General features: G+C 39.4%; 1 protein-coding gene across 5 annotated transcripts in view; it reads right to left on the reverse strand.

Moving 5' to 3' along the window:
* Positions 1-16,644: 16,644 nt before the first annotated feature.
* MARCHF3 (membrane associated ring-CH-type finger 3) overlaps positions 16,645-20,108 on the reverse strand; it is a 98,266-nt gene continuing 94,802 nt past the window's right edge. For 4 of the 5 annotated variants that reach the window (XM_048850989.2, XM_048850987.2, XM_048850986.2 and 1 more), the window contains one exon: positions 16,645-17,120. In XM_048850989.2, the coding sequence (XP_048706946.2) occupies positions 16,962-17,120 (159 nt within the window). In that variant the 3' untranslated portion in view covers positions 16,645-16,961. Of the gene's footprint in view, positions 17,121-18,495; positions 18,530-20,108 lie in introns of all 5 variants that reach the window. The other variant, XM_048850990.2, reaches the window with a different exon arrangement.

The following is a 20,108-nucleotide window of genomic DNA, read 5'->3' on the forward strand; positions in this document are numbered from 1 at the left end:
TATTTTTGGAAATTGGTTTGTCTATATAAATTTAAATATTCCTTGCTAAATCTTATAACTTGTCTAAAACTTTTCCTATGTTTGACCAATGGGGCTAATTGATCCATGTTTATATTAATCTCTCTGCTGTCTGTGGCTTTCTTCAGAACTGAACACACTCTCTTCACGTATTCTTTCCTTGTAGGAAATGGTCACTTACATTCCTCATCTATACATGCTATTTACAGTTTTAAAGCTGGAGGCAGAAACTAGAAGGGTATTCCAATTAAGGCCCACTCAGTGTCAATTAAAGTGGAATTCCATTCTGTACTACCAGTATTATGACTATATTCCACATGTAGCCATCGGTGCTCTGTTTGCAGAACTTGAAACGCCAAAATCATAATTAAATTTCCGTGGCTTCAAGTTCATAGAGCCTGTGCTATTTGCACCCATGGAACTGGGAATTTTACATAAACAGAACTGTAGTTCTGTTTTCCAGCTAAACCATGGATAGGAGCTGGTATTTGAAAATCTTTCTGTAAAGAGAGCTTCTTGTTGAGTACATTACAAATTTATTGAATGCTGTGGTAAATCAACATTTGTGGTAAATATCAATTTTAAAAATGGTGACTTAAGATATTCAGGTTTTTTTCTTTAAACTAGCAGGGTAAGTGCTAGTGAATATAAATGACTTTTGTGGTTATGTGCTGCTGAACTTCACAGTGAAACATCCTACCACAAGATGGGAGTCTTGCTACCAGAATGTTCCCTATAGATTTTTACCACTGCCTTATAAGCTTTATAATGACTTGTAAAAGTGTTGTTTCACTTTACTGAATAGACATCGTGAAGTAAAACATAGCCGTTTTAAGCTTTGGAAGTAAATTTGGATTTATGCAAGCTACAGTCTGTTTTTTAAATGTTAAATTCTTACTTACCATAATAAAAATTAGTTTTTGACACCAGCTCAATGGTTGGAGGGAAGGTGTCACATTTATATATACCAAGTGCAGTTTTTGTTTTGTGAAAAGTGAAGATTCTTGCTCCCTCACACGGAGGTTTTTTGTGTATCCTGGAGTGGAGTTGCATTAAAATCCACTTGACTACTTCGGTTGCTGCATTAAAGCCTCTTAACATATGCACTGATTTAGGGGAGAGTTAACCTAGGCTGATGTATTTAGGACAGATCCTGATCAGTGAATTAACTGCTAATAGCACTGTGCAATGTTGCACTGACTATGGTTCTCAGGACTATTTCTGAAGGTCATTCTTAGTTTATTCCCTGACTTCCTAACATCTAGCAGTTAGCCTTGTAGACGCGTTCCACTTGTGATGTGCGTGAACACATGAATGATTTCTTTTGCACTAATGTGTGAAGACTTTTTTTTTCTCCAGTACATAACAGGTACAGTAAATCCTGTCCAAGGCTGCCATTTCTTGACAGCTGTAGGTTACCTCACAATATGAGGAACTATTCAGTGATTTAATTGCATGTTAGCCCAAATCTGGTATATTTTATTGCTATGTTAATACAGCAGGTTCCTGTTTGAACCAGAACAGCATTCCCTGTTAAATGGAAGCTGGTTTTATTTTTCAGAAATAAGGTTTATATAGTTCAAGTGCTTTTTAGCCTTTGGATCTGTGGGTCTTGAGGCGAGTTGCATGTTCTTATTGGTTGGTCCTGTAACTTCTATAAAACAAGTTGCATTTGTTCTGTTCTTGGCAAATTAATTAACCCTTTAGCCTTAATCATTTTAAATACAATGGATGAGTACTAATAAGTTCTAATGAAACCAAATATACCTATGTGTTCGCTCCTGCTTCCACTTGATTTGCCTCCCAGCTGCATGGAGAAGGAAGGAACTATCCAAACGTGTCTGAATTAGACTTGTTCAAGCATCTAGCATAGTATAAAAAAATTCTGAGAAAATAAACCTAAATTGTTATTTAAGAGTCAGTTATTTTATTCACTTTTTGCAGGAGAAACAAACAAAATATCCTGAGTTCTTGTCTAACTGTTAAGGAAGGAACTACTTTTTCAAATGTTGTATATTTTGTTATTTATGTGGAGTCTTGAGCAATGGAGTGGCAGAGCGATATTTGGACAGGGAACTCTTCAGGGGAAACTGCATTTATACTCATTCAGTACCTTGCATATTATGGACATTACTGGGAGAGAGGGGGAACTGTCCGCCTTTTTGAAGGCACAAAATGCATGCTAATTGATTATAATGTGAAGTAAGTTTCCTCAGGCAAAGGAGGGACTATCTAATGAGCAGGGAAGTAAACTGTTTAAAAGTGCCTGCCCCAAATAGGACAGTTAATGCTAGTCAGATGAGTTTTGCAAAGGAAACACAGGCAACTTGATCAATATTTAGAACTTCCTTAAGTTTCCCAACCTTGCTACTTTTGCTACATCTAACTCTGACTTCAGTCTTTAATTAAGTAGCTGTTGTGTGATACGAGTTTCTGCAGGCTACTGTAATAAACAGAAATCTGTTGGAAATAGAAGTTGAGTGGCTGGAGACGTTTCCTATGATCTTAATTCAATAACTTCAGTGTATTTGAAACTGTAAAATATGTTACAGTCCTTGGATGAAAGTTGCTGTATGTGAGTTATAACTAAATTTAATGTCTTAGTGAAGACAAATGTTGACTCATTCCAGACTCTTTCCATTTCATGACTCTCTAAAGTTTCCATCTGTTTGATTTTAGAATAGCTGTTTTTCAGAACTCAGGAAGCCCATAGCAGAAACCTCTGAATAGTATTTAAAGGCAAAGAGACAGTATTGTTGCAAACAGTGGTGATTTATTTCTGAAATAAGAATTACTATGCTACGTGAATTTTCATTAACAAGTTATTTATGGATCCACTGCTGTGGACAGAAGTCATTACTTGTGTCAGACAGGCAAAAGGTATCCTTGTTCTGATGGGTTTATTTTAAGGCTGTTGATTGATCACGGTTAACTCATGTGATTACATCAAAAAAATTAATTTAGATTAATTGCAGTTTTAATTGCACTGTTAAACAATATACTAATTGAAATGTATTAAATATTTTGGATATTTTTTTTACATTTTCAAATATATTGATTTGAATTACTACACAATACAAAGTGTACAGTACTCACTTTATATTTTATTACAAATATTTGCACTGTAAAAAGATAAACGAGTATTTTTCAGTTTACCTCATACATGTACCGATCTCTTTATTGTGAACGTGAAACTTACAAATGTAGATTTTTTTGTTACGTAACTGTACTCTAAAACAAAACAATGTAAAACTTTTAGAGCCCACAAGTCCATTCAGTCCTCCTACTTGTTTAGCCAATTGCTAAGAGAAACTAGTTTGTTTACATTTACAGGCGATCATGCTGCTGGCTTCTTATTTACAATGTCACCTGAAAGTGAAAACAGACGTTCACATGGTACTTTTGTAGCCGGCATTGCAAGGTATTTACGTGCCAGGTATGCTAAACATTTGTATTTCCCTTCAGGCTTTGGCCACCAGGCCAGAGGACATGCTTCCATGCTGATGGCGCTCATTTAAATTTATGACTGAACTCCTTGGGGGAGAATTGTATGTCTCCTGCTTTGTGTTTTACCTGCATTCTGCCATATATTTCATGTTGCAGCAGTCTCAGAGGATGACCCATCATGTTGTTCGTTTTAAGAACACTCCCTGAAAATGTGACAAAACGCAAAGAAGGTACCAATATGAGATTTCTAAAGATCGCCACAGCACTCAACCCAAGATTTAAGAATCTGAAGTGCCTTCCAAAATCTGAGAAGGACGAGTCGTGGAGCATGCTTTTGGAAGTTTTAAAAGAGCAATACTCCGTTGCGGAAACTACATAACCTGAACCATCAAAAAAGAAAATCAACCTTCTGCTGGTGGCATCTGACTCAGATGATGAAAATGAACATACGTTGATCTGTACTGCTTTGGATTGTTGTTGAGCAGAACCTGTCATCAGCATGGACGCATGTCCTCTGGAATGGTGGTTGAAGCATGAAGGGACATATGACTGTTTAGCCCATCTGGCATGTAAATATCTTGCAACACCAGCTGCAACAGTGTCATGTGAATGCCTATTTTCACTTTCAGGTGACGTAAACAAGAAGCAGGCAGCATTATCTCCTACAAATGTAAACAAACTTGTTTGAGCGATCAGCTGAACGAGAAGTAGGACTGAGTGGATTTGTAGGCTCTGGTTTTATTATTTTTGAGTGCAGTTATGTAACACAAATCATTTGTAAGTTCAACTTTCATGATAGAGATTGCACTACAGTATTTGTATTAAGTGAATTGAAAAATACTGTTTTTTAAAGTGCAGATATTTATAATAAATATAGTGAGCACTGGACACTTTGTAGTCTGTTGTAATTGAAATCAATATATTTGAAAATGTGCAAAACATCCAAAATATTTATATAAATAGTATTTATATTATTTAAAAGTGAAATCCTGCAATTGATTTTTTTTTTAATTGCTTACAGCCCTGGTTTATTTTAAATAGACCCTAGAATATATACAAAACAAATGATACCTTTGCACTGTTACTACGTGCCCATTGCTTAAAATGGATGTCAACTTTAGAGTTTCAAGGAGCTTCAAGTGCTAAATGTACCAGGCTTTTTTATGGCTAAGATTTTTTTTGGTCCTGTTCTTTGAAAATGTTTCCTCTGTTGCATGCAAGATCTCTCCAGCCCATTGGAATGGAAGCAGAGTTTTTTGTTTTTGTTAAATTTGAAGCATATTTACTGATTTTTCCCCCCTCCCCCCCGTCTTCCCCCATTCTTTCCTCACTCTCTCCCTCTGCCAAGTAGAGTGGATGTTTCCTTTGGTTTTCAGAGACCTTTTACAAAGGATTCTTTCATCTGAGAAGTGAGTTTTTCGTTACCTTGTTTACACCCTCCGCCCTGTGCAGTTTTCTCCGTCACTTGCACTCCATCTGGAGATGAGGAGGAGGATTGTTACAGATGCTCTGTTGGAAGGGTTGGAGACTCCCCTAGCTTAGCAATAAATTCCTGAAATCTTATCCACATCTGCAGCAGTTTGAAGCCCCAGTGGCAACATTTAAAAAACTCCTGCTTCCCTGCTCAGAAGAGTAATTTTGCATTTGGAACGGACTGCAGTGCTTGGGGAAGGGAGTTAGGACCAGATGTTCTTCCCTGTACCTAGCACTCCACTGAGACATGATAGGGTGCCTACTTCTGAAGCCAGTGGCTTTGCTGCTGCTTCGAGTAGTGTTCCTATGGGTGCCCTCAGATTTTTAGGTAGCAGTGTTTGTTAGGCCTGTGCATGCTGACGGCCTCGTGTCCTGCACTAAGGCTATATAGAGCTGTGTGGGCAAACCACCCTGAGTTCCTTCTCCATTGTCTGCTTGCGACAGACCGTCGGCAGCATCTGAGTTGAGTTTACTGTATTTTTCTCATGTGCTTAATAGTTTTAGTTCTCTATTTCCTTTGTGGTGGTTAGCTTTGTTTTTAAAACTATAGAATTACTACAGCTATCTTCTAAAAGTATAAGATTTTTTTTTTTAAAAAATGACCATTGTACCTCCACCTGTTTTGTTTCTTCCCCTCAGGAAAACTTAAACCAGTTCTCCAAGTTTAAACATTGCCTATGGTGCTGAGAGGCTATCCTGAGCAGTGATGGACACTCCTGGTGTGTCTGCTGCCTTGGGGAGTCACATGTTCCAAAAAATTGTAATTTCTGTCTGCAACTAAAGTCTGGTTAGAAAGAACCGACAACTTAAACTGTCTCTTCATAACGGAGCGTTCGCTCGAGCCAGCTTCTGACCCTGGTGAGGGGACTCCCCCCACATTACAGCGGTCTCTCAACAGGTCAACTGTTTCAACCTCCTTAGCGCAACACTCCCCTAGAGCATTGAAGAAGAAATGCCTCTCAAAAAGACTCCAGGAAGCAGTCTTCAGGTCTTCTGGGTAGAGAATCTGTCCCTGATTGATGGTTGGCATGGTTAGAAACAACTTGTTCTGAGGAAGTAAATAAAGTGCTGTTACATGGCAGGAAACAATTTACTTGTGACACATATACCCAAAACTGGATGAGATTCAAACACTGGTGTGACCTAAAACATCTTTCACCTACATCTTTGCCACTGTCATATGTATTAGATTATATCTTAGAACTAACAAAGACAGGTTTATCTTTTAAAATCCATGAGTGCATTTGGCAGCTATTACGGTCTTCCATCGTATGGTAGAGGGTTTTTCTGTCTTTGCTCATCCTACAACAGAGGTTTCTCAAGGGACTGGACAACCTCCTCCTTCAAATCAAATGCCCTATGCCAACATGGGACCTCAACTTGGTACGTGGGTGTCTTACAAGGCCTTCCTTTGAACCTATGGCAACCTGCTCTCTTCTATAGCTGTCTACGAAAACTGCATTTCTTTTAGCCATTATTTCTGCTCAGAGTGGGTGAGATAGGGGCTTTGATGCTATACCCTGTCTTCTTTAAGAATAAGGTCTGTCTGACCGCATCCCAAGTTCCTGCCAAAGGTATCTTTGGACTTGCACATAAATTAACCTATCCACCTTACAGTTTTCTTCCATATGCCACACTAGGATAAAGGAGATGCAACATTAAAATATACTTGATGTTGAGAGGGCATTAACCTTTTAGTTCGGAACAAGCCTTTGAGGAAATCTCCCAGGTTTTTTCTCTCCATTCTGGACAGTGATCTCCAATTTCCAAGCAGAGACTCTAGATGGCTATCTAGCGGAATTGCCTACTGCTATCACTCTTGTGATCTTCAACCTCCCTCTAGAATATTAACTCACTCTACACAATCACTCTGTATTTCAGTATCCTTTCTTAAGAATGCTCTCATCACAGACTTATGTGGAGCTGTAGCTTGACTGTCCATTCATACATTTGCTGAACACTCTGAAGTGTCTAATGCCTCAGCTTCTGATGCAGTATTTGGCTCTTCTGTTCCATCTTCAATCTTAGACATGACTCCAAAGTCCCACCCCTGTGTAGAGGGTACTGCTTGATAGTCGCCTAGATCGGAACTCCCATGGGAAACACGCTATCAGAGGCTCGTTCACCTGCACATCTACCAATGTGATATATGCCAGCAATGCCTCTCTGCTATGTACATTGGCCAAATGGGACAGTCTCTACGTAAAAGAATAAATGGACACAAATCAGATGTCAAGAATTATAACATTCAAAAACTAGTTGGAGTACACTTCAATCTCTCTGGTCGCTCAATTACAGACCTAAAAGTCGCAATATTACAACAAAAAAACTTCAAAAACAGACTCCAACGAGAGACTGCTTGAATTGGAATTAATTTGCAAACTGGACACCATTATCGTAGGCTTGAATAAAGACTGGGAGTGGATATGTCATTACACAAAGTAAAACTATTTCCCCATGTTTATTTCCTCTCCCCCCCACTGTTGTTCAGACATTCTTGTCAACTGCTGGAAATGGCCCACCTTGATTATCACTACAAAAGGTGGGGGTTTTTTGTTTTGTTTTTTCCTCTCTCCTGCTGGTAATAGCTCACCTTACCTGATCACTCTCGTTACAGTGTGTATGGTAACACCCATTGTTTCATGTTCTGTGTATATAAAATCTTCCCATTGTATTTTCCACTGCATGCATCCGATGAAGTGAGCTGTAGCTCACGAAATCTTATGCTCAAATAAATTTGTTAGTCTCTAAGGTGCCACAAGTCCTCCTTTTCTTTTTGCGGATACAGACTAACACGGCTGCTACTCTGAATCTTGAAGAAGAAAGAGAAGGTTACTCATCCTGTGCTGAAACTGTGGTTCTTTGAGATGTGTCCCCCTATGAGTGCTCCACTACCCTCGTGTCTCCCCTCTGCTTCAGGGTTCTTTACAACAGACTCCATGGTAGAAAGGAACTGAGGGCAGTTCATCCTTTCATCTATATAGCCTCGGTGCAGGGCATGAGGCTGTGGCATGCGCACGCAAGGGCCAAACAGACACTGCTACCTAAAAGCTCTGATCTGAGGTGCATAGGATTAGAGCACCCATTTGGGGGGGACAGCACTGCATAGCTGAGTAACCTGTTCCTGCTTCATTTCACAACAGATTGAGGGCACACTAAGTGCATTAAGTCTAAATGGATTTCAGCACTAGATGCTGGCTTGCCCTCTCCTTTAGAATCACCATCTTGAGCTAACTTTCTAGTTCACTAGCAAATACCTTGTGATCATCTTGGGAACAACATAAATCAACACAGCCAATCTGCTCAGCACCAGAATCAACATAGTTACAAAGTTTGCAAGCAGGTTCTGGTAATGGGAAGAAATTCTGTTCTGATACATGCAACAACACCTACTTTTATTTTCTGTCCTGCTGCTGTATTGTATGTTCATCTTTTTTTAACGCAGGCTAATTCTAATTTAGAATGGTCTCTGACCCCACAGTACCCTCTAAGTGTTGTGCATAGTTTTGTATTTGTTCATTACTTTCACTTTGTGATGGTTGAATGGTTAACACTGGTTGCTACTCCCATAAGTTGTGCTTTCCATCAGAAATAATGGATCTGTCACAGGGGTAAGGCAAAACTTAGCTTTTTTTAATCTGTATTTTTAGCTTTTCCTAGTGTGACTTAACAGATCTGACCAACCTGTGCTTCTCTAGTATTCTCTCTAGGCTTGGCTCATCTTCCCTCACAGGTAGAATGCAAAGGAATGTTACATGGGGCTAAAAATGTCCCTCTGCTTGTTTTCTTCTTCAGTTCAATGGTTAAGTGTTAGTAATTTTTTTAGGTACCAATTAGCCTCATGAGGCTGTTGCATAGATCTTTACATCCAGAAGGGACTGCTATGATCAAATAGTCTGACTTCCTGCTGAACACAGGCCATGAATGTTAGAATAGTGTTTTCCTGTTGAGTTATTGCCCAGACGCTGAAATGTTTTGCTCTTTATTGTAACTAATTATAATGTCTAGAATACCAATGTTGCAGCTTGTAATTCCTGTGTTGTGTTATATAGAATTTGTTCTCTTAACAGGTCAGCTTGGTTTTAGTGTGAAATATATATTTTATACCTTATTGATGTCTTTGACAGGACTTATTTGTGTGAATCAGGCAAGGTTTGACTGGCAGGTTTATTTTAGGTAGGTTCTAGATGACATACATAATACAATACTAAAAAATCCAAACTTTAACTGAACTGTCACTTTGCCCATTCCTTAAAGGGGATGTCAACTGGCAATCCAATCAGCTTAAAAATTGAAAGTCGTTTCAAGTCCTAAACTTGCCAATTTTTGTGGCTAAAAATCCATTTTTTCTAATTTTGAAAACATTTTCCTTTCTCTCTTGCTCCAATGGAAACAAGGGAAAGTAGCAAAGTAGGAGACAACAGTGAAACTCATAATACACAGGGTGCTGGCACCTTTGCTTGTTGGGTCAGGACTTCAATTAAACTACTTGCATGCATTTAGTTAAGCATATTTATAATTGTTTTATGGGTTTGGGGCCCTATATTGTAAACAACAGGAACCATATTCTTGTGTCTATAAAGTGTGCAGCATGCTTTTCGGTATGCAGAACAAGTGCCTATGTCCTATGATGCATCCTGTAACGCTTGTAATGGTCAGATTTTAAGAAAAATGCTATGGTAGACAAGCCCATAGAATATGTGCAATTCAGGCAAGAGTTACTAAATTACTAAAACAGATTTTGGACCTCCATTCACATGCTGGAGAAGTGAATGTCTTGTGTCTGCATCTAGCCTTTTTCAGGCGTAAGTGGTGCTTATGGCTTTTCATATTTCACTTTGACAGTTCTCTATATGATATAAATATCTGAACAGTTTTGTATCTTAGACCCATTCCCCTTAGCATACTAAGTTGTCAACCACCCCACCTGCATTGTATGAAATTAATGCAAAGTTGTTTTTATACTAAAATCTTCAATAGCAGTCTGCAGCCTTATTTTTACAGAATTTCATATTGGAATATAAAAACCTTAGAAATCTTAATCATACTATGCAACTCACTTCCCTTTCAGCGAATCCAGCGCAGCTTTGAGAAATATTTGATAACTACCATTAGACTTCCTCTTTCCTTACCAAGTTCCTCCTCCATTGTAATCTTTTTGTGTTCTTAGTTTTCCTCTCCTGCTAAGATTTGTTTATACTCATATTTTTGTTGCACCCTATTGATTTCCTCTTCATATTCCTGTGAGGATTATAGCAAGTTCCCACTCTTGCACCTCTAATGCTAGTCTGCCATTAATATTTTATTGGGTGTAATAGCAAAGTACCATTTGGATATTACATGGATGTTTGTTTACATTATACTACAGACATTTTGTAATCTCAGAACTTTTTGAAACTTGTTTCCATGCTAGCCTAATTCAACTTTTATTTTAGTATCTGTTCTCCTTCAGTGTACTTTCAAGAACCACCTTTTTGGAGGTGGGCTGAAGAGGCAGTTAAAGGTGTGCTGATGCTAAGTATCTGGATTGATTGTGCTGAAGACTGGACTGTTTTTTCTATGCAACATGCACAGTACAGGCGGTGACCCTGTGAACTTTCTGAACATGCCTCCACCCTGACCTGCAAGAGCTGCTTCTAGTGGTGAGAGTGGCTTAGTCCACTGCTGTTCAGTTCCTGATCCTTATGTTTAGTGACTGCTGTGGTGGTGAGTCTCATGGGTCTGCTGTAAGCATGACTGAAACTACCAACGCACTTCATGCAAGACACCGAACAGCTATCCAATGGTATCTTGTATTTCTGGCCCGTTATGTATATAAGTGGCTGTTTATAAGGTAGAAGGCTAGAGTTTGACTTCTCTAAGAAAGTGCATTTCTTGATTACTGTGCCCACTAGATTGTGAAATGGTTGGTGAGAGTCAGACCATGATTTTTTTAAAATGGTATCAATGAAGCCATATAAAAGATTCATCATTCACCAAGATTCAGTGTTGTTCTAAGGCCATTTTATAATTAGGGCATCTTTGATTAAAACATCAGTTTCCCTTAATCCTTCCCTCCTCCCCACCAACTTAATGGCTTTCTATTAGTGAGAACCAATGTTGGAATTTTGAGAAATATTTTCAAAGAAAGGCCAAATTGGGAACAAAAAGAAATTACACTGAAAATGCACATGCAACTGGGACTTAAAATGAGAATGATAGGCCTCGTTTTTTATTAATCACATTCCATAAATTGGGAGTGTGGGTATAAGAGTATGTCTAAACGTACGGAGTTTTTGCACTGTACTATCACCGGTGAAACTTAAAGTGCTGGTTTGTGTACTCACTCAATTCCTCGGGCATCAGAGAGTGTTTACACTACCATCCCCAACGAGAGCAGCGCTTTAGGGCAACTATCCCAAAGTGCAACTCTCTCGATAGGTCTTGTGGGAAGAGGGGGGTGAGTGGAAGGCATTTGCTTAGTGCCCCGTCCTGCCCTGCTTTGTCTCAGGAACACCTTTACTTCCTGGTTTCTTCTGTGGCATTTTTTTTAAAACCTCCTGCTGTCTGGCTGCTTCCCCCGCATCTGTAAACAAAGGAAAAGGGAGCTTCAAACTTCTTGGGGCTTACAGGGGGAGGGGCGGATGTCCTGTGTGTCAGAGCAGCGGAGATGCTGGCCAGAGTGGTCGCTTTTGGAACTATAGGATATTCGCCGGAGGCCAAAGGGTGTTTACGCTGCTAGAATGTGTCTTCACTTTCACAGCACCGCTAAAAGAGCAGTGGTAAGAGCTCTATGCCTCTCGTGAAGGTGGTTTTCTTTTTGTGGTGAAACTTCTGAGTTTCACCACAAAAAGTCATTAACAAGTATAGATGCTCCTGCAGTTTTAGCACAAAAACGGGACTTTTTGCTCTTTAAATGGTAAGTGTAGACATACCTTGCTTATAAACTCTCATTACACAGAATAAGGGGATCGGTTTTACTTTAGATGTTGTCAGCAAGTCTCTGATCTGTGCTTTGGCTGCCTTTTAAAACTGGAGCCTTTAACAGCTCCAATCCTACAAGTTGGCTTTTGTTTTTGTTAACAGTGCTGTGATACATGTAAATTCAGCAGTAAGAGATACTCATTTACTGTGGACATGTGAAGAGAGAGTAACATCCTTCAGTCTTTTCTGGGGCTAAATGCATGCTAATAAGTTTATAGGATAAACAGTGATGCTTCAGTTTAATGCTTGGCGGGGGGGGGGGGGGGGGAGGGGGTGGCAAGCTATGAAAATGGTGGGTCAACAACAATCCCATCCATGTGAGGCTCCAAGAGAATGAAGCTAACTTAATTAAACCTTTATTGACTGCCAATGGAATGCTAAACGCACTCTCATTCACACCACAGCACATGTAGTATTAAAACAATAGCAGACATGATCATGGCTAGACAAGTCAGTCAGCCATATAAAAGCCTATTTTTTCCAAGCACTCCTCTTCCATTACCTCCAAACTGCATATCAAAAAAGGGAATTAGACCTGACCCTTAGGGTATCTCTACAGTGCAAACCCCACCCAAACAAACCAAAACCCATGGCACCGAGTCTCAGAGCCTGAGCCTACAGACTTAAGCTCGTGGGGCTTGCACTACACTAAAAAGAGCAGTGTGGACATATCCACTTGGATAGATTCAAAGTGTCCTGGCCAGATGACATTCCATTTGTAATAATTGAAGAACCCTACAGAACAATATACCTACCCTCTTGTATTCAAAAGATCTTTGTATAAACTTGCTGCATTCATCCTAGTGGTGTCATGTAGAGACTAATTCTACTCCTAGAACCAGAGACACTAGCCAGCATTTCTTTGGTGCTCCCTGCTATTTGAGAACTGAGAGCCAACCTCAACTGCCCAGTGCCAGATAAGTATTTACAGCCATGAAAGCATAGATTTTAAAGAATATATTTCAGAGGAATCTGGCTGATTTGAGACAGAACAAGGGATGCGTTTGCCTGTGTTGAATCTCTAGTTTGAGATCCTTCTAAGTAGTCTAGATAACCACAAGGCCCACAGGAGAAAAGGAAAAGCAGTCATCTGATAGTATGATAAGAATTATGGGGAATTGGAGTATGTTTTTTCTTTTTGTTAACCCCCCCCCCCTTCTTCCCCTTCTGGATATGTTGAGGTCTTCCTTTGTGTCTTACCCTTAGTCAATTCCTACTTGAGTTATACAGGAGGCTTTCTTCCCCAAATGGTTTGTGTTGTGGTGGTGAATTCATGTCCGCCAATAGACAAGGTTATATATTGTGCTCTCAGCTAAGGCTGGATCACAGATCCTGCAACTCTAAAGGATAGGCCTCTAATACTTGATGGAGAACTGTAGCAGGAGGGCCAGCCACTAGAGGGCAATAGGCTCACAAGGGCACCATATTAGTGGTAGCAAATGGTCCCACAAAAGCCCTGTTTTTGAGGCAGGTATGAGTAGTTGGGGACAGGTGTGGTTAATTGAAAGGGAATCTCATATGGGGTAAATTCCTATTTATATTTCTTGTTTTTTATATGTACTAGGAGGCAATATTAGTTTATAAACCAGTCATGTCTGGAGCCCAGAACCAACAATAATCTTTTATCATAGGCTTTTAGTTGCCTCCTGCTGGTCCTCTAGAGACTGGTCCTCATCAAAGAGCTGTCAAGCTGTTCGTAAACATCTCTTGTTTTTCGTTAAATTGGAAAGATCCTGAAACTGAAAAAGTGAGACAACTCTTCTCTTCCTCCCTCCCCTCCCTTTTTAAAGTAAACTCCATGTAAACACCATTCTGAAACAGGGACCAGTCAGCTTTCAAGAGCCTGAAATAAAAGTGGAGGATAGATAAACAATTATCCAGCAGCCCTGCAAAGAGAGGCAGTCTGGGTGTGGAGCTGGTTTGAGAAGAAATTGACTGCTTGTCAGTTTCTGATAAAGGAAAATGCTGAAGTGGGGGGAGAGTCTTCCTATGTGTCAGAGCCCTCTGATGAAGACCGCTTACCCCCAGTCCCTCTGAAACAAACTATCAGCCTTATAAATATTTCTCATGTCTGTCTTTGAAATGGCATCCAACAGAGCATGATCTGACAATGTTGAACATTTCTACATAGTCACAGATTGCATTCAAAAGGTCAGTGGTGTTAATATGTAACTTGCTAAAAGTGAAGTTCTAATAATAAATGCTGGTTTACAGAGGTCTCAATCTAAGTACTTTTTTCCATAGTCGTATATTTTATTAATGTCATGAATAATTTTTTCCCTAAATTTCATACTTTTTTTAGAAGAACAAAACGTAGGATGCCTTTAGCTGCATAACATAGTTTTGATTCCAGTATTTAAAACTATTTAGCATCACTGCTGGAATAAATTTAATCTTTTTTTAAATATGCATTATGTCTGCTGAAATTTCAGGGCAAGACTGGGTCTAAGAGGAAGAAATGAAGCTGACTTGTGCCTGCTGCTTTCTAACTTTGTGTATGTTGCATTGTTGTTTTCTGTTCACAATTTTAAATCATGTACCATTCCCCCCTCGGCTGAATTTTTACTTGGAAAATGAATGAGAAGCTCAACTTCAGGTATGGGTGAAAAATCCTTTTGAGGACCATGGTTGTGCTGCTGCCAGCCAAAGGAAAGAATGAGATACGTTTAACAAAAGAAACAAAACCACTCATTCTTTATTAGTTGTACTTTACTTTACTGGATCTGTTGTAATAGCACACTGGAGCCTTTGTCGTGTTGTCATTAGCTCTAAGTGTAGCAAGTGCTATAGATATTTACTACCCTTAAAGTCCCTTCAGAAGCAAAAAATTGAGTTTGTTGCTGTTGTTAATAACTTTTGTTTTAATAGACACCAATTTTGAATTTACATCAATCCAAACAGTGATTCAGTATGAAAAGATCACTTACTCCTAGAGAAAGAGGAATCAGAGCTGGTCACTAGGATCTTTCTGACTGCTAGGTCTTTGGTCCAGAGAGGAAGGTGGGAATGTGACATTAGTAGCACTCACCCCACTGTCTTGCTGTCTGGAGGAGAACAAGGCACCACAATGTTGCTTTGGCGCATGTAGAGCAAAAAGACCTCAGTAGCACTGATTCATGAATATGGGGTGCGGGATATAAAGCCGCCTCTTTCAAAGATCTCTGTTCCACTCTTGCATGTTAGGCACAAAATGTAATAATATATCTGCATGATAGGAACCTACCTTCTTGGCGCCATTGCGGGAAGACTGTATCCCAGCTATATCATTAATTGTGCTGTCTCTTTTGTGCTAAAGTATTAAAGGTAGACTGCAGAGCAAAAATGATTGTCAAGTGAGAGTTGATCATATTTCTCTGTGAAGGGTAAAGTGTGACAGACGGACAAAGTTGGTATTTGATTATAGAAAACTTAGGCAATGATGGCTGTTTGTAGTTCTAATACCCCTGGAGGGCTTATGACTAAATGGAATATTAGATTTTCCTTTCGACACTAATTCCAGTGATACAAGTATCTATTATTACAACTCCAAATACATGTGAGCTGAGACAGCACAAAGCATGGCTGATGGGTTTGTTTGTCGCTAGAGCTTTGTATTTAAATAGCTCTATCTTGGCTGACACAGAACACCCGCATCAGCTTGATCCATCAGAAATATAAATCATTACCTCCTCACAACACACACTTTACCACTTTTCAATTCCTCCGCAGGGTGGGAAACAAAGCAGGGTGGGATTACCCTCATCATGTTCTAGAAATCCTTATTTTAAAATGGCAAATAAGTTACTTACCACTAGCTTGCCAGCAGCATTTAATAGCTTTTAGCTGTAGAAGCATTCAGCACCAAATGAGTCTTCCCACATAACTACATCCCTTATTGCATAATGTGAGAGCCAAAATCTAAGAGTCAGTGAATGAATTGATTTAAAAATATAAAAATAAAGGGGATGGTTGAAAGCAGGAAATACTATCCAGGAATACAACTTAATATTCAGATTCAAAATTCAGTGTGGTCATAATAGCATGTAGTGTTTTACATTTTATAAAGAGCCTTAGTCTCAATGCTACAATGAGAGAGTTTATATACTCCACTAAATTTACCTGTCAAGCTGAAAATTCAGCATTTCTAGAGTAAGGCTAATTGTTATGCAAGACATGTTCAGGCTTCCAAGGAAATGTCTAATGATCTACTAATTCATTATGTATGCAAAGTCCCCCTTACAAAATTAATTAATAGGGCCAAATTTAGCTCAGGGGTAAATAAAAAGTAACTCAACTCTTTAGTTACTCCAGTGTAACTTTAGTGCAGAATTTGGGGTTAATTTGCTCCTTCCAAATGAAAAGGAAATAACCCTGTAACTGAGTCTTTTTTTGGGAACTGCTTTATGAAATATTTTTGACTCGGAAGATTATTGCAATCTGAGAGACTTTTTCACACATTTTGCATTTTTCTTATTAGAAAAAAATGTTTTCTCTCAGGTTTTCACTACCAAACAAGAAATGGAAGAGAATGCTTTTTAATGGGTTTTTATGATAAATAGAATGCCCATTTGTAGAACTCACCTTAAAAACATTTTTAATAATCCAAGATTAGTATAAGATGCACTTCAAATAAAACTAAATGTAGCACAATTTCCTTCTTGTAATGCCATCTCCTTTGAGTCAGTAAAATAAAATATTCAGGACTGGTTCCTGTCCAGATACCCACAGAAATAATACTGTTAAAATAAAGAAAGCACTCTGAAATTTGTTTTTGCATTGTTAATTATCATAGTTTTAATATTTTTAAACAAGAATAAAAAAGGAGGGCTTGCATCACTGACAAGGCAGGTATTAACATGAGTTTGTAGAATTCCATACAGTATCTGCTAATTAAACATGTTTGGCAGCTTAGCAAATATCATATGATTGCAGCATCCATGATTTGAATTAAAACAATGATTTCTTCGTCTGTAAAGAGTTTGTAAATTGGAATAGCACTGTACCAGGTTCTGGATGGAATCAGAGCCCATGGGTTTAAGAAAGTCTATTTAGTGCATGACTCCAGTGCAGAACTGCCAAAATCAAACGATTGTCTCCTTTGAGTTCCTTTTGACTGAATGAAGGCCCAGCAATGACTGCTGGTTAGAAGGAAGGCTGACAGATTTTGGAATTAGGAGTATCACCCTCTGATTGGTCCGACGCCATTCATTGTATAATCTACAGTGGTACCTAAATGACACCTGGTGGAAGATCAGGAGAGAACAGATTATACATTTTAAAAATACTTGGTGTCCTAGAATGAAATAAACTAGAAACAAGAAATAAACACCCTCAGGGAAAATTAGAAGCCAGCTTGGGGGTCTGCAAAAAATTTTAAATCAAAGTGGGTGTTGCTAAAATTTGAGACCTGCTGTTCTATCTGTAATGAATTGTACTGAATGCTAGTATGTTTATTTTCAGCTCCCCTGTGCTACCCATCCCCATTCGCTGCTGTCTACTCATTCCCAACAAAGAACTCCCTGTTACTACTTTAATCCTCCCATGATACCCTACTATCCCTACCTATCCTTTCCTGACCTCTATGGTCATGTATTACCAGCCTAATGGTTGGATAAAAACAGTAGCGAGAAGAAAATCTGAAGCTAGAGACCGTGCTTGCACAGACTGCATCACAAGTTTTCAGCAGCAGGGAAGTGCAGTTGCTCGGGACAAAACCTGGGCCAGAGTCCATTCCTATCTCCCTGCAGCTGGAAGCACCCACAATCTTACAAACTAGTTAGCTCCCCTATCTGGGAAGAAGCCACTTCTGTAAGAGTTAAATTATTGGCAGCAACTTGGAAACAAATGAATCTGATATACAGCTTAATGCTGACAGTTGAGACACTGATAGTAACTTCATTGTGAAGATCAGCAGGTAGCTCACAGGTAGGCACATACATAATGACTGAGGCTTATGCTCTTCTGCTTCTGTCCCCCCCACCCTTTTTTTCCCCCCAATTAATGTGTCAGACTCAAGACTCCACAGAAGATACAGTAGTTATGCGCCATGTTGCAGAACTGCCAGTTCTCACCATGGTAGCATGAGTATTTCATTTTAGGGAGCTGTTTGGGTTGTTTTTTTAAGTTGCTCAGGATCTCCAGAAAAGCTGGTGCTTGCTTATGACTTTTACCTGCATTAAAAAGGGCCACCTTTGTTTTCAGTGGAATTGAAACCAGACTGCTCTCAGGTGAGATGGCCAACGTTTCCCTTCATATTTTGCAAGAGGAAGTGGGGGTTGCAGTTGTAAAGATAGATACTAGTACTCCATATTTTGAATGAGTTTGAAGCCAGATTAATGTCGGTACAGATAACCACTCTTATTCACTAGGTGTGGCCTAGGTCTGAGACCGTGAGGGGGAACATGTTACAAAGAATGAGACTGTTGCGGAGGTGGCGGGGGAGAGGGGAACTTGAAGGAAGGCTATGGGGATGAGGAATATATGAGAGCAGACTGGGAGTAGCAGGAGACTAGAGAGGAAGGCACAGGCAGAGGATTGAGTGGCTGCCAGGAAAAGGAAGGGAGCAGGTGAGTGACAGCAAAAAAAAAATGGAGATAGAAAATGGCAGTAACTCACCCTAGGGATAAGGAGAGATAAGTGGAGGTCCCCTCTGAGAAGAGAAGGAAAGGCCCACATTTTTGTGTCTATCCATTTTCAGCCAGAAATTATCAACAAACTGGGTTCCAAACATTATCTAAAGACCCACTGCAGTTTCAACTGGATGCAGAACACTTCACTTCCTGCCTTTACATACATGTTTAGCAATAACATTGTGTTAAAAGCTATTGTGTTCCATCTCTCACACGGATGCACTAGCAGTAGTGAGAGAAGTGATTGTGGCGTAGATACTGACAGCTGTCAGCAGTTTTTGCACACACAATTACCTTATATGCATTTAGCACTGAAGGCAATGGTATCAGACACTTCATGAAGTGTATTGGTAATATATGACAATAATATAGTACTCTTGAGCCATGGGTGGGAACTGCCTGTGTACTGTTGACAGACACTTTATTTGTCATTGATTTTTATGCAACTGCGCCACTTCTGTAGGTCATTGCTATCCAAGAGATATGGAGTGAATTGAAGACACTATATCTGGAGGAGACACGCAGTCTGGGGGGAGGGAGGGACAGTAGGAAGGTACTGCTGTTTGTTTACACTGAGCTTGCAAAACATTCAGTCTATGGGCTCCGTAACTGTCAAAGGAAGCTACTCATGTCCTTACTCTAGGAGCTGCAAGTAAGCATCCAGGGCTGACTGCCAGGAGGATTTGGGGAATATAAATAACTCTTATTTTAAGTGATGCAAATGTCTCCTTCGAAGCTGTCTTGAGTTAGCTATCTCAATATAAAAATCCTAGTGGAGACAAGGCATACACAGTGTTTATCTCAGTATAGGTAATCAAGGTCAACCTTATATTCCCCCACCTGTGGTTTACCTCAACTAGCTACTATGTCTGCCTTCTCTTCACTAGGATTTTACACTGACTTAGTTATCTAGTGTAAAAACACAGCTTTTTGCAGTGGAGACATAGCCTATATCTCCATTTTCACTGAACACTTCAACGTGGAACTCCTGAGGTGCTACATAAAACGTATGATTTTACATCAATCGCTGGCATAGTAAGCATCTGTTTGTCTTTGGACTTGGATAGCAAGGGTTGGGGGGAATCCAGCTTCAAAGCTCACTTAAGTGCCTTGTGAACTCATTCAGATAGGCATTTACTTTTAATATTTTTAAACAGCAATTACATTGTTTTGCAAACTAGAGGATTAAAATAATGCTCTGATATACTCCCTATCCAATCCCACAGAAGTCAGGCACCACTCAGGATGTAAATCAAAGCAGAATTTGGCCCTAAATTCTTGGCTTAAATAGAAGGCTTCCAGACCCAAGATGCAGATCTTCCTACTCGAGAACACAAGTATTTTTTGTGTATAGGTCACAGAGATATTGACTAAATTCAGAAGAAAAGCAATAGTCTTTCTGGGACACTTTGGCTGTTAAATTTGCAAGGAAGCAATTTTACCCTATTCCTAAGTACCTCTCTACCAAAAAAGTATCTCCTGTTGTCAGTTCATTAAGCTCTTGGTTCACTGAGGTGTAGTGGTGTAAATAACCCATATGCCAGTTTTGGATTATAGAGAAAATTAAACTGATTTGTTGGAAGTAAACTGAAATTTTAT

Source organism: Caretta caretta, chromosome 5, assembly GCF_965140235.1.
Source record: "Caretta caretta isolate rCarCar2 chromosome 5, rCarCar1.hap1, whole genome shotgun sequence".
In the NCBI taxonomy this organism is placed as follows: Eukaryota; Metazoa; Chordata; order Testudines; family Cheloniidae; genus Caretta; species Caretta caretta.